The sequence below is a fragment of the Carassius carassius genome, chromosome 43 (genome assembly GCF_963082965.1).
Source record: "Carassius carassius chromosome 43, fCarCar2.1, whole genome shotgun sequence".
NCBI lineage: Eukaryota > Metazoa > Chordata > Actinopteri > Cypriniformes > Cyprinidae > Carassius > Carassius carassius.
The window spans coordinates 22,663,881-22,679,696 of NC_081797.1; the positions used below are offsets into that span (position 1 = coordinate 22,663,881).

The 15,816-nt window shown below is 37.1% G+C and overlaps 1 protein-coding gene across 2 annotated transcripts in view; it reads right to left on the reverse strand.

Annotated features, from left to right (window-relative positions):
• Positions 1-10,519: 10,519 nt before the first annotated feature.
• ankrd27 (ankyrin repeat domain 27 (VPS9 domain)) overlaps positions 10,520-15,816 on the reverse strand; it is a 30,472-nt gene continuing 25,175 nt past the window's right edge. For both annotated transcript variants that reach the window (XM_059536690.1, XM_059536689.1), the window contains exon 29: positions 10,520-12,000. In XM_059536690.1, the coding sequence (XP_059392673.1) occupies positions 11,770-12,000 (231 nt within the window). In that variant the 3' untranslated portion in view covers positions 10,520-11,769. The remainder of the gene's footprint in view (positions 12,001-15,816) is intronic.

Here is a 15,816-nt window from a genome sequence, read left to right on the forward strand (position 1 = left end):
ACTCCAGCGCCAGTACTTGGATGAGCTCCCAGGTGTGAGTATTGTGCCTTAACGCTGACACCTGTCACACAAGAAGATGCAGCGCTCGCAGCTACTCTGAGGAGAGTCAAGTTGATCAGAGTATGTTGCTATTATTTTACTAGTCATAGAATGAGAAACGTTATATTAACCTGTTAACAGTTTTCTGTGTTCATATATTGAAATAAAGGGTGATTATTTTAATAAGTACAGAGTTTTCTTTACTCATCTGGTGTTTGTATCTGCAATCATTATGGCCTATGCGTAGTAACACTTTCTTTGTTACATGATTTAAACTGATCTTGAAAAACTGAGCGACCACATTTCTACATATAACTCTGTAAAATGTTAAGTTGGTCACAGTGCCATGCACTTAATGCCTCATCTGCGGTCATTCTTCAATAAGGTTCATTAGTTAACATTAGTTAATTACATTAGTTAACATAAATAAATAACATAAATAATAATGAACAATATTTCCACAACATTTATTAATCTTAGTTCATGTTAATTTTTGCATTTACTTATGCATTAATCAAATTACAAGTTGTGTTTGTAGACATGAATGCACTTTGAACTAACATGAACAATGAATGACTCTTATTTTTATTAACATAAACAAAGATTAATAAATTGTTAAATGTATTGTTCATTGTTCATTCATTTTAGTTAATACATTTACATTAACAAATGACATCTTACTGTAAAGTGTTACCATTAATTTTTATTAATCATACTGTTGAACCTGACACTAGTTTCTCTCTTGTTATTTCATTGGAGCTTCAAAGGAGCTATTTTGCTATGGTGGAGCCTGAAACCTGACTGAAAATCTGCATACAGATAATTTTTTTTTTTTTTTTTTTTTGTAGGAAGGAGCACAATTGAGCGGACACAAATTTTTCTAAAATTTGAAATGGGCCTATAATTTGCCAGTTCACTAGGATCTAGTTGTGGTTTCTTAATAAGACGCTTAATAACCACAAACTTGAATGGTTTTAGGACGTGGCCTAAAGATAATCACAAATCCTTATTTTTATGTTTTCTTACTTTTGAATTAAAAAAATCATGTTTGTGACACTATCTTTCTAACATACAACATGGGTCTAAAATGACCCGTATTCATTTCCTATGTTAATTTAGTTATGGATGAGTGTTTCTTTGATTGAAAGACTGAAATTCATTGTTCCAGGTATTCATCAAATATCTTGTTTTGGATATACCCTAATCATAATGTTTATTTGTCATTTTGTTACTTTATAATAATAATAATAATAATAATAATAACAGTTTTTGTATTTCTACATCAATTTTACACACATGGGTCAAAATGACATTAATTCTAGATTAATGGCTGAAATGTTTGTAGAGATGCTGCATGATGAGGATGAGATCAAGCAATTCTCAGTCCTGTTCAGAGTCTGAAATATCTGATGCTGATGATGACTATGTGCCACAGGGTCAGTCTGGAGTTGTGTGTGTGAATCCAGCTCACCTACTCATGTAAGTGGAGAACACCTAGGTGGCCCATGGTGCTGTGGTGCAATGTGCAGGATGTTACCACCATCAGTGCCTTCCCTGGCCTACACCAACCTGATAACATGGCTGGTGTAACTAAAGCATGACAGCTAAAAACAAAACTGGTGTTGTAAATGCCATTTGTTAATATTCACCCTAGACAGAAACATAAGTCTAACTGATTATAAATCAGAATAATAGTGTAACAATATCAGTGTTATTTTATAAAAAAAAATTGTTTTCATTTTAATAGTCATTATTATTATTATTATTTAATATGTAAAGTGTTTGTTGATTTATTTAATTTAAAGTAACACTTTAAGTTAACTGTCATAACCCAGATACACAGACATATACTCTAATTTAAGCCACATTTTGAATTCCTCATACCTCATAACAAAACGGCGTCATTACAGTAATTAAACTCAGCCAGCAACAGCATCTTCGTCAGGTGTAACTAACCTGTCTGAGCTGCCAGCCAGCCGCACACTGGAGAAACTTTTCCCAAATAATGAATATTTTTTATGTGCTATCATATTTTCATCAGCCTCATAGGTGATATGAATTAGTTTTACCATTACACTAATGACTTTACAATGACTGACAGCTCATTTGAATTTCCAGCACATACTGTGACATGTTTGAAGTAAAACACTTGAACAAACATGACAGCCATGTAGAGAGAATAATGAATAATCATTACCTAAAGGTCCACAAATTATTGATGTAAAATAAGCAATGATATATTTATTTTTTTCCTCTATGCAATGTATTGCCATTAACAAGTAACTTGCAATCCAATAAATGTCAGTGTGGCTTTCAGTTAATTAAAGGAATAGATATTATATAGTAATGCAGGGTGGCACTTAGATCCCAATTGCCACAGTCTGCAATTTACAGTCTGAGCTTTATTTGAAGGGAACCACAAATAATGACCATTAAGCTGTCAGCCAATGGACAGGAGATCACATTAATGAAATTAGATAAGGCGAGCCCTGATCTACACAGCCATCCTGCTAAAGAGACGAAGAGCCCGGAAAAAAAGGGTCAGGACCAATTAGCTAAAAAAACAATGCAGGGCTCCGCCGCTGTCCACACGCACCGAGAGAGAGATTTGTGTGTTACGGCGGTTACGTGAACGCGTGGAGACGTCTGTGAGTGTGTGGTGTGTTTGCTTGTGTGATGATTTGACTTTATGGACCTCTGTGTGTCACTTTAACCTTCATGACAAAGAGAATCTGTATTCCTTTCATTCACATGCAGCTGTACAAGTTGAGATACAAACATCTTCCTGTAAGAAACAGTTCTGTCATCATTTACTAACCCACATGTCATTTCAAAGCCATGTGACTTTCTTTCTTCGGTGGAACAGCAATGTTTTTTAAATTTGTTTAAAATACAGTAAAAAACAGGTATGTTGTGAAATGTGAAATATTATTACAATTTTAAAGAACTGTATTCTATTTTAATATATTTTTAAATATAATTTATTTCTATAATTTAAAGCTGAATTTTCATCATCATTACTCCAGGCTTCAGTGTCATGTGGTCCTTCAGAAATCATTCTAATATGCTGATTTGCTGCACCAAAAAAAAAAAGAAGAAGAAAAAAAAACAAAAAAACACAACAACAAAATGATTATTATCGATGTTGAAAACAGTTGTGGTGCTTCATTTGTTTAGTAGAAAACCATATTTTCATGTTTGATCAATTTAACACATACTTTCTAAATAAAATTAATTTAAACCAACAATAATAATAATAATAAACAAACAAAATATTACTGACCCCAAACTTATTCTGATCAAATGACCAAAATTGACAAACAGACCAAAATGTAAGTCATTATTCAGAAACTTCTTGTGCGTTGTACTGCTCAAATCTCAAAGCCCTACACTTGCACATATTCAGAGATCTTGTGCCACATTTGCAAACATCATTGGTTCTTAAGTATCTAATTATCTTGTCAGATATGGACAATTTCATCATATTCCTATGGTGCTTTTTTGGTCTCTTTTAGAGACAGTCTCTGGCCATTATGCTTTACATGGAAAAGAGAAGCACGAACACTCTGTGAAATACCTCCTTTTGTGTTTCACAGAATTAAGTAAGTCGAATGCTTTTGAGAAACATCAGGGTGAGAAAATACAAATGTGTGTACATTTTTCCATGTGTGCAAAAATATTTTTTTGGGCTATTCCTTTCCAGCCATTTAAATGTCACATAGCCCCCATGTTTATGTGGAACAAGCCCAGGAAGTTAGCTGTTGTGTTGAAACGACCCTGACACTAAAACACACACGCTGGGCTGCAGAGGTTCATGCTGTCCTGTCTGCCCTCATGAGTGTGTACACAGCCTTGTATTCTTGTGTATGTGCCCCCCGGCAGAATGCCATGGCTGGCACTAAATTAGTGATTAGGGACCCTCTCCTCCCTCTCCCGCCTCTCTCCAGAGACGCCCCTAGACTGGACATCTGGATGCATCAAGAACTGTCACCTTGTCAGGGAAAGTTTTCTCTCCATCCGCCAAAACTTTCGTCAGTCCGTCAGCCGGTCGTGAGGGGCCGCATGCTGCTTCCAGTTAAAGCACGGTCATGACGGATGCGGGGCGGGAGGGGGGCCGGATCCGCAGCGGATGACATTTCTGACGGCTCCCCCTCAAATGAGCATCTCTGCTGCTGTCAGTGCAAGCCTCGCCCCCCGGCAATGACTGTCAAACGACATGCTCACAGCCGCACAGAGAGGTAGCCTATCACGGAGACACGGGCCACACACACACACACACAGACACAACGGTTTTGTTGATGGCTTCTGTGGTCAAATGTTTATGCGAGCAGGCTTTAGGTTACAAGGCTAATTATGTGATCTGTTGCAAATGCTTTATCCCTGATGAAACAGTGTTTGAAGTGCTTTCACAAGGTGTTAAATCCACACTTCTCTTCTCCAAAGTTTTCCTTTTGTCTTGATAAACGGCCAAAATGACATTTCCTTCTTCTGTGAAGATACTTCAAGAGTGAAACTGACAGCTAAAAATGTGTGCGTGAATGGGGAAAAGTGGGTGGAAAGAAGCCTAAACTCAAAATTCAGCATAAAGGGAAATGTTGAGACATGTTGAAGATTTAACTGTAACTTAAAGGAACAGTTCAACCCATCGAGTCCATCGTAACGAAAAAAAGACTCTGAGTCCGTCATAACAGCAAAACAAAACGAAACAATTATTTTCTCTCAATAAAATGAGATCGTCGTATTCTCCATGCTGATACACAAACAGAAAGCAGCCACTACACACAATCGGAACCAGACGAACAGCCCCCTTTCAACAACGATGGTGGTGGCGTCTGCACGACAATATACACAGCGGGACTGCAGGAATGTGAGCAAAACGTTCCGCAGCGCAAAGCGGAAGACAGCAGCAATGCAGCAAATCTGATATAATATAAAATAGAACGAGATGAAAAGAGAGTGAACGAGTGGAAAAGAGAGTGAACGAGAGGAAAAGAGAGTGAACGAGAGGGAGAACCCGTCGAGGTATCACCCCAAATAGAAAATGTACAGGCACAGGTCTATTAATCAGCCCACCGATAACAATGGGGTACAGGAAACCATACCCGAGAGGCAACCGGTCACTAGATCCACTAAAGCAGCGCTGAAAACACACCGACACCCGGACAAAACGACACTGTAACCACCGTAAACACGGGCACAAAGAGGAAAGTCAACAAGTTTCTGAGTCCGTCGTAACAGCAAGACTCTGAGTCTGTCGTAACAACAAGTTTCTGAGTCTGTGGTAACAACAAGTTTCTGAGTCCGTCGTAACAACAAGACTCTGAGTCCGTCATAACAACAAGATTCTGAGTCCGTCGTAACAACAAGACTCTGAGTCCGTCGTAACAACAAGTTTCTGAGTCCATCGTAACAACAAGACTCTGAGTCCGTCGTAACAACAAGTTTCTGAGTCTGTCGTAACAACAAGTTTCTGAGTCTGTCGTAACAACAAGACTCTGAGTCTGTCGTAACAACAAGACTCTGAGTCCATCGTAACAGCAAGACTCTGAGTCCATCGTAACAACAAGACTCTGAGTCCATCGTAACAACAAGTTTCTGAGTCCGTCGTTACAACAAGACTCTGAGTCCGTCGTAACAACAAGACTCTGAGTCCGTCGTAACAACAAGACTCTGAGTCCGTCGTAACAACAAGACTCTGAGTCCATCGTAACAACAAGACTCTGAGTCCATCGTAACAACAAGACTCTGAGTCCGTCGTAACAACAAGTTTCTGAGTCTGTCGTAACAACAAGACTCTGGGTCTGTCGTAAACAACAAGTTTCTGAGTCCGCCGTAACAACAAGACTCTGAGTCCATCGTAACAACAAGACTCTGAGTCCGTCGTAACAACAAGACTCTGAGTCCGTCGTAACAACAAGACTCTGAGTCCATCGTAACAACAAGACTCTGAGTCCGTCGTAACAACAAGTTTCTGAGTCTGTCGTAACAACAAGACTCTGAGTCCGTCGTAACAACAAGTTTCTGAGTCCGCCGTAACAACAAGACTCTTGAGTCCATCGTAACAACAAGACTCTGAGTCCGTCGTAACAACAAGACTCTGAGTCTGTCGTAACAACAAGACTCTGGGTCTGTCGTAAACAACAAGACCCTGAGTCCATCGTAACAAGAAGACTCTGAGTCCGTCGTAACAACAAGACTCTGAGTCCGTTGTAACAACAAGTTTCTGAGTCTGTCGTAACAACAAGACTCTGGGTCTGTCGTAAACAACAAGTTTCTGAGTCCGCCGTAACAACAAGACTCTGAGTCCATCGTAACAACAAGACTCTGAGTCCGTCGTAACAACAAGACTCTGAGTCCGTCGTAACAACAAGACTCTGAGTCCATCGTAACAACAAGACTCTGAGTCCATCGTAACAACAAGACTCTGAGTCCGTCGTAACAACAAGTTTCTGAGTCTGTCGTAACAACAAGACTCTGAGTCCGTCGTAACAACAAGTTTCTGAGTCCGCCGTAACAACAAGACTCTGAGTCCATCGTAACAACAAGACTCTGAGTCCGTCGTAACAACAAGTTTCTGAGTCTGTCGTAACAACAAGACTCTGAGTCCGTCGTAACAACAAGTTTCTGAGTCCGTCGTAACAACAAGACTCTGAGTCCGTCGTAACAACAAGACTCTGAGTCTGTCGTAACAACAAGACTCTGGGTCTGTCGTAAACAACAAGACCCTGAGTCCATCGTAACAAGAAGACTCTGAGTCCGTCGTAACAACAAGACTCTGAGTCTGTCGTAACAACAAGACTCTGGGTCTGTCGTAAACAACAAGACCCTGAGTCCATCGTAACAAGAAGACTCTGAGTCCGTCGTAACAACAAGACTCTGAGTCCGTCGTAACAACAAGGCAAGGCAAGGCAAGTATATAGCACATTTCGTACACAATGGTAGTTCAAAGTGCTTTACATAAAAGAAAGTAAAATAATCATGGAAGAAAAATAATTCCAAAAATAAAACAAGCAATTTTAAAACTTTTAAAATGATTAAAACATTTACTTAAAATAGATTTAAAACAGTTAGAAAATGATTTTACATTAAAAAAGAAAAAACAGTGAAAATATAGTGCATGCACTCAATTCTATGCTCATTTCCTTACACTTGTGTTGTTCCAAACCTATACAACTTTCTTTTATGGAACAAAATTTTTGAAAAATGTTGGTAATCAAATCCAATTTTATGTGCCCATAGTCCATTTCCCAAAATATCTTCTTGTACGTTTTACAGAAGAAAGTAAGTCATAGTTTTGTTTGTGTAAATGACAGATTTTTCATGGTTTTGGTGCACTATCCCTATAAGTGTCAGACTGTTTCCTACACAAATTCATCATGCAATTCAGTCATGGATATTTTTATGATACTTTCATGAAACATTCATGGTGCTTTTGTGACTATTTTTTAAGCTTAAAATCTTCTTAAACTGCACTGACATAAACAACCAACACATTGATCACAATATCTCATTTTGTGGTTAACGGAAAAAATAAACCCGTATATGCCTGGAATGACTTAAAACCAAGCAGATTTTCTCTGACAGTCAACATTATGTGACAAATGCTGTCAAAAGGGCATCTTGAATATATTGAATCTGGAAAATTATTTAAAAAATAATACATTAATTTGGATTAGATACAAAATTAAAATAATATCCTTACAGCCCATAACTGAACATATTTAAATTCATACTGAACTGATATGGAATTCTGCAAAAGTCTAAGATGGATTTTCCAAAGCCTGAGATGAATTTGACATTTAACTGTTGAAATTAGCATAACGTCAAGCATAACACATTGTGACTTAGATAAGATTTAACTAAATTCCCCTATATGTCTTCTCAAAGTTCCTCAACAAATAACATGCAGGAGTTCCAAATTAACCATAAATAATAGTGAAATGTTTTCTTATTATAAAATGTCTTTACATGTCAATTCGGCTCCGACCCAATCAGAGCCCCAAGGGTTTCAAACTTCCCCCATTATAACTGAGCTAAACCCGATAAACTTCACTGGATCTATGTGTCTCTGTCATGTTTGCTGGGGTAAACACGGACGGGACACATGCCTTGAGACCGGACGAGCTGCCAATACTCTGGTCATGTGACAGTGACTGGTGTCTCTGCACTGAGATCTTGTCAATATGTTGACATGTTGACATGCTCTGCTCATTTCCCTACATGAGGCGGGTAATTGTCACGTAATTGTTCTTCTTTGCTGCAGTGTTTTTCAAAAGGTATGCTGCTGCACTTCCATTTCCCATAAGAAGTAACACACACACACACACAATTATAACAACAATAGTACGTATGTATGTATCTGCATTTATCTGAAATGCCTTTTTATCTAATTTATTTTTAATTTCAAATGCATGCACATATTTGTTTATTTTTATTTATTTGATGTTTATGACTTATTTATATTTTTTTCTGTCTTTCTTTAGATTTAAACTTAATATTCAACAATTCAGATGTAGTTATAATGTAGTTTAATAATAATGCTATTAATTACTAGTGTTGTTTTATTTTAAATGGGCCTATATCAATTCACATGTATGTTTTGGTAAAAATGCTTAAAAATCGTCTATAAAAAAAACTACTTATTTTAGAATATTATGAATGATTTATTGTGATATGCTCTATATGCTGTGATAACTGAGTTTAACTTTATAAGTATCCAGGTTGCTCTTTTAGTCAACAGTTCACAGGTCAGGGCTCTTGTGTTTTCACTGAATTGTAAAGTATGTGTCAGTGTGTGTGTGTGTGTGTGTGTGTGTGTGTGTGTGTGTGTGTGTGCTTGTATGTGCTGCAATGTAATACTGCCCTCCAGTGGCTGTTTACCGGGCTAACACATGTTTTCTGAAATATAAAATAAGGTCTATCCTATTTTCACTGTTTAGGACATTTGCTTCTGACCGAAAGGAAATATTAAAATTGAAGATTACAATTTGGACTACGGAAAAAGCAGAGTGACAAAATATATCCATTAAATTAAATAAATAAATAAATATATAATTATTATAAATATTATAATGTCATGTCATGTCATATCTGTAGTTGTAATTTAAATATTTGACAATTATAATATATATATATATATATATATATATATATATATATATATATATATATATATGTGTGTGTGTGTGTGTGTGTGTGTGTGTGTTACGTGAATACAAAATTATAATTTGAAATTGTGACCAGTAACTCTTTTCAATATACAGATAGATAGATATCTATTGTGTAAATGGTAGGCTATTAAATCACCGAATTTTGCTTCAAACATTTATTTTATCCAACAAAAATACGCCTTTACCAGATAATCTAAACTTGACTTACATTTAAATATTAGATATTCAATATCAATCAAAACACATTTAGGTTAATACACAATTGTAAAACAAGTCTTATAATAGGCCACAGATACTACAGAGGTGTGTCTCTGCTCGTGAGTTTCTCTTGTGACTCACTTCATCTGATATCTACTCAGTGTGTTAACTGATGAGATATTACTTTCACTCACCATTTCACCGTACCTCCACCTGAAGATCACCCGAAGCGTCGCGAGCCAACCACTTTTCTGTTTAGTGTAAGTGATTTAATATCTCTGTGCTGTTGATGGATGGCTGCCTGTGAAGCCGCTCCGCGATTAATAATTAATGACTACATTTCCCTACATGTCTTTCATTAAATCAAGCGGCCTGTAGTTCCCCATCAGCAGCAGCGCGAGCCGGACACATCGGGGCTGTTTTGGCACGAGACGAAAGTTTTATATGTGTGAAGGAGCGATCCATTACTGCTGCAACAGGAACACTGTCTGTCACCCCGAGAGTCAGATCACAACCGGAAGGAGATTCACGACTTCAGAGTTAACATACAACATAAAACTGTTATTACAGCAGTTGTAGTAATTCCTCTAAAGGCCTGTCAACTGTAGGATGTATTCAGATTTAAACACGAGCAGCGTATTTCTACTGGTTCTAGGCCTATATTTGCACATTTGGCAAAACTGAGAATATGAAATACAGTAATATGCTCGAGTTCCTATTTCCAGTAAAATAAGGTAATATGAGCCACTATTGTAATGTCCTTTTTGTCTAATCGTTTGATAGGAAGTTTATACCATCAAAAACCATCACTGAACTTGTAATGGGGCTTTTATTGGTTTTAATAGGAACTGTAATGGACCGGATTGTCACCTTCTATTGGTGGCTTGTGAAAACTAATAAATCCTAGTGAGATATATATATATATACACACGCACACAAATAATGAACATTTTGAAGACTCTGCAAGGTGTAAACGTTTGACTTGAACTGTACTTCTGTTATATACAGCACACTGTAGTATGCTATTATTATATCGTGAACACAGTAAAGATGTATAGACAGACAGACTGATTGATAGATTTATAAAAAGGTTAGTTTGTGTCCTGTTGATGTCAGCTTTAATACATTTCTTTATTGTTATGTGGTTTTATTACATTATTTTGGCACAAATTAAATAAGACACATTTACTGCAATGTTACACAAAAAACGGTTATGGAATCATACAAAAATAACTGCTCTCTAGTTCTTCAGATTGCCACAAAGAACTGTTACATTCAAAGACATATCAAATCACAAACCACTCTGTTTTATTTCATGGTCAGTTTGTGTGAAGATATTTAATGACGTCCTGCCCAGCATTAATTCTGTCCCCGCTAACACACTCCTGCAGCAGAAAATGCATTTACACCCGCCACTCAAAATGCAATCAATCAGGTTTCATGAGCTCAGCTACTAAAACCAAACACACAGAAAACCTGCGAGGGAATAAAGTGCATGATTTAAACAGAGCCGTGGTCCGTAATACTGCCCTCCGCTGACCCCCACACACATCAGATTTATTCCTAACTCTGTACGCTTTCACAAATGCAACCTTTTCACCATATGCTAAGCCAATTGTCCAAAAAAACCAAAAAAAAAACAAACCTGGAAACAGGAAAGACTGAAAGACACTAAGAGGGTGAAAAAAAAAGAAAACAAAAACGGCCATCTGACTTTAAGAACAGCATCTAATCCTGTGGAAAAAAAAAGACAAAAAATAAAAGTTTCCATTACTAGTTGCCTTCACACAAAGATGTAACAACTTAAGTTTTGGAAAAATATGAGGAAAACCAGTATCTTGCTACATAATAGTATCCTTAATTATCCCTTTTTATAATGTGACATTCTGAAAATTAAAAAGTGCTAAAAAAAAAAAAAAATCCACATTCTTTCTGTAGTTTTTGTAAACATCTCCCTTTAACCTACATGCTATAAATGAAGCAAGTTTCCAAAGTCTCTTCACACAGCTCAAATATCGACTCTCGTTTCACCCACCAGTGCTGACACATGCTAACTTTTTCTATTTTGTGATTTAAGAGCATCATTTTTAAGTGGAATATTAAAAGCAACTTCCTCTTTCTGATTTCCACATACAGACCCTTAAAACCTCTAAAACTGTTTTTTTTTTTTCTTTCCAGCTCATAAACCACAAGCATGAGAAAATGTTGAAAAACCTTGAAAAACAATGACAGTTCTTGCCTGTTCAAGTCAATAAAGTTTAGATAGTTCAACACTGAAATACAATAAAGACCAGGATGAGGTGGCGGAGCTGATTTAGTAATGATGGATTTATATTTAGTCTATTAAACCGGTTGACCACCATCACAACACAACATTGTCCATTTCTGTGGCAGCGGTCTCCACATCACTTCCTCTGGACTGTGCGTCTTCTTCCTCCCCGTTGGGCTCCTGCAGCGAGCGCTGGGTCAGGTCCTGGCTGATGGTGTGGCAGCGGGTCATGCTCCTGCTGTGGGCGCGAGGTGACTGAGGCCCGCTGCTGTCCACCGTCTCTCCTCTCACCAGTCTGCGTCTGTCACTCTGACCCTCCTCTGTCTGAGATCAACACGCCAATCAGCGCTCAGGTTAGCAGGAGTTTTACAGAAGACTAAACTAAAACACAAACTAAACTACCAACAAAACCCTGCTATTTAAAGACCAAATTTTACCAATTTTTAGATTTTATTATCCAAATATTTACTATGGTTGGAAATGATTATTGTGGCTTGAGAATTAAGTCAAGTTTAGGGCTGGTCCGAATACCATTTTTTTAACTTCAAAGCTTCAGCTGTAATCAACATCGAATATTCAAAGCTTCGGAGGGAGCTTTTTATTATTATCAGCACTAGTGATACAAAACACACAGGTCTGTTAAAAGCAATAGTTTTAATATAGACAAATTATTATTAGGCTTGGCTACTGTACGTTTTTGGGTTTTTTTTTATGACTGCCGTATTCGCAAGTATTTTCCAAGCAAATTAAGTGCATGTTTTTATCATGTTTTTCTTTACACTAAAATATACTATAGGCGTACTACTTACAGAACTCAGTTGATTGTCCTCACTTAATTTTAAGTGCTCCCATAGAGCGGAGGTCTTCTGCATTTTTGTCTTCTCTTCCATGTGAACTGAATCATGATGTTCACTCATGAGTGATTCAGAAGCCACTTTTCGACTATCTGGCCGAACGGTTCTCTTTGCTTAAATGTTCCAGTGCAAATGATTCCTTCACAGACCAAACGGTCACAGACATTTTAAAAATGTTTACATTGAGCGTAGCGTAGCTGTTTGATCAAATAGCGTGCTTCCGCTTAGCTAGCTATGGAGAAACTGGTAGCCAGGCACGGCTGTCTAACCATGCCGAGAATGGTTTTTAATTGTGCAGCACCTTACCAGGCTCACATGGAAATACTGTGGAAACTGTATCCATACCTGACAGTCTTTAGAACCGTTCGGCCCGATAGTAAAACAACAGCTATATTCAAGCGCAAATGAAGACCATTTTACAGGGGATGACAGGTGTAAAAATAAATAAATTAATTAATTATAATAATTATTTGAATCTCAATTTAAAATCGAATGCCAACCCACTGAACGAATATTCAAATAATCAAATATTTGGGAAGTCGTGGCCTAATGGTTAGAGAGTCGGACTCCCAATCGAAGGGTTGTGAGTTCGAGTCCCGGGCCGGCAGGAATTGTGGGTGGGGGGAGTGCATGTACAGTTCTCTCTCCACCTTCAATACCACGACTTAGGTGCCCTTGAGCAAGGCATTGAACCCCCAACTGCTCCCCGGGCGCCGCAGCATAAATGGCTGCCCACTGCTCCGGGTGTGTGTTCACAGTGTGTGTGTGTGTTCACTGCTCTGTGTGTGTGCACTTCGGATGGGTTAAATGCAGAGCACAAATTCTGAGTATGGGTCACCATACTTGGCCGAATGTCACTTCACTTTTTTTCACTCACTTCATATTCTGGTCCAGCCCTAGTTATGTTTTATTAAGTTAAGTTTTAAGTTAAGTTAGGTTAGGGTAAGATATGTTAAGTTCATTTAAGGTACATTAGGTTCAGGTAAGGTTAGGTTAGATTAAGGTAAAGCAAGGTAAGGTAAGGTAAAGTAGGTTAGATTAAGGTACGCTAGGTTAAGGAAAGGAAAGGAAGGCTAGGTTAGGTTAGGTTCAGGTAAGGTAGGTTAAGTTAAGATACGTTAGGTTAAGTTAAGTTAGGTTAAGTTAGGTTAGGTTCAGTTAAGGTAAGATAGGTTAAGTTAAGATACGTTAGGTTAAGTTAGGTTCAGGTAAGGTAAGGTAAGATGAGTGAGGTGAGGTAGGTTAAATTAAGTTAAGTAAGATAGGTGAGGTGAGGTGAGGAAGGTTAAGTTAAGATACGTTAGATTAAGGTAAGGTAAGATAGGTTAGGCAGGTTAAGGTACGTTGGGGTAAGGTGAGGTAAGATAAGATAAGATAGGTGAGGTGAGATGAGGTAGGTTAAGTAAAGATAAGTTAAGATACGTTAGATTAAGGTAAGGTAAGATAGGTTAGGTAGGTTAACCCTCTGGAGTCTAAGGGTATTTTTGGGGCCTGGAGAAGTTTTGTCATGCCCTGACATTTGTGCTTTTTTCAGTTTCTTATAAATATCTAAATGGGTAAAGTCTAATCTGACTGTAATCAGCACAAACTGGGCTATAATAATATGCGAAATGCATACATGTACATGATTGTATATTTTTGAGAAAAAAAATATGCGTGGTTAGTGAAAAACTAAAAATGTTAAAACACTTGAATAAGGTCATAAAACACATACAGAACAATGGTTCCCAGGATTTTTGAGAACTGGAGCTTGTAGCCTAGAATTTTTCTTTCTAAATTATGTGAAAATCATCTTGTTTACTCACTCACAGAAAACAATATATTGATTTAAATTTTCTAAGAAACTTTTTGTTGGTAAAAGTCATATGCGAGTAGGCGTCAACTATCATGAATATCATTGTGATTTACACCTGAGAAGACAAAGGCCCGCATAATGAGCTGCATAATGAGCCATTCAGTCATCTGTGCCACTGAGAGGGAAGAGTTACAAGAAAGAATGTGAGAACAAAATAAAAGCATATAATTTTATGTTTGTAGTTTATTAAGAATATATTTACTTATCCCACAACATAATTTAATATCCACTTGGGGGAGCAGTTATACAGTTTATTAGAAACAATCAAAGCTGACTTTCAAACAATTTTTTTGCATCATTACTCCAGTCACACAATCCTTCAGAAATCAATCTTATTTTCTACAAAAAACATTTATTGTTATTATTATTATCATTATTATTATTATTAATGTTGAAAAGAGCGGAGAATATTTTTCAGGTTTTTTAGGGGGAATAAATTAAAAGAACACCATTTTTTGAATGGTATAGTATTGTATATTGTTATTGAAACTTCATAATGTCTCACTTGATTATATATTTAGTCAGACCTGCAGAGTTCAGCTTCAACCCTAATCAAACACACCTGAACAAGCTCATCAATCCATTCAGGATTACTAAAGTACAGGCAGGTGTTGGAGCTGAACTGTGCAGGACTGCGGCTCTCTAGGACTGAACTTGCCTACCCCTGGATTAGGGCAAGGTAAGGTAAGGTAAGGTAAGGTAGGTTAGGTTCAGGTAAACTAAGGTAAAATACATTAGATTAGGGTAAAGTAAGGTAGGTTAGGTTCAGGTAAGTTAAGGTAAAATACGTTAGATTAGGGTAAGGTAAGGTAGGTTAGGTTCAGGTAAATTAAGGTAAAATACGTTAGATTAGGGTACGGTAAGGTAGGTTAGGTTCAGGTAAATTAAGTTAAAATACATTAGATTAGGGTAAGGTAAGGTAGGTTAGGTTCAGGTAAATTATATTAAGATACATAAGATTAGGGTAAGGTAAGGTAGGTTAGGTTCAGGTAAATTAAGGTAAAATACATTAGATTAGGGTAAGGTAAGGAAGGTTAGGTTCAGGTAAATTAAGTTAAAATACATTAGATTAGGGTAAGGTAAGGTAGGTTAGGTTCAGGTAAATTATATTAAGATACATAAGATTAGGGTAAGGTAAGGTAGGTTAGGTTCAGGTAAATTAAGGTAAAATACATTAGATTAGGGTAAGGTAAGGTAGGTTAGGTTCAGGTAAATTATATTAAGATACATAAGATTAGGGTAAGGTAAGGTAGGTTAGGTTCAGGTAAATTAAGGTAAAATACATTAGATTAGGGTAAGGTAAGGAAGGTTAGGTTCATGTAAATTAAGTTAAAATACATTAGATTAGGGTAAGGTAAGGTAGGTTTAGGTTCAGGTAAATTAAGGTAAAATACATTAGATTAGGGTAAGGTAAGGTAGGTTAGGTTCAGG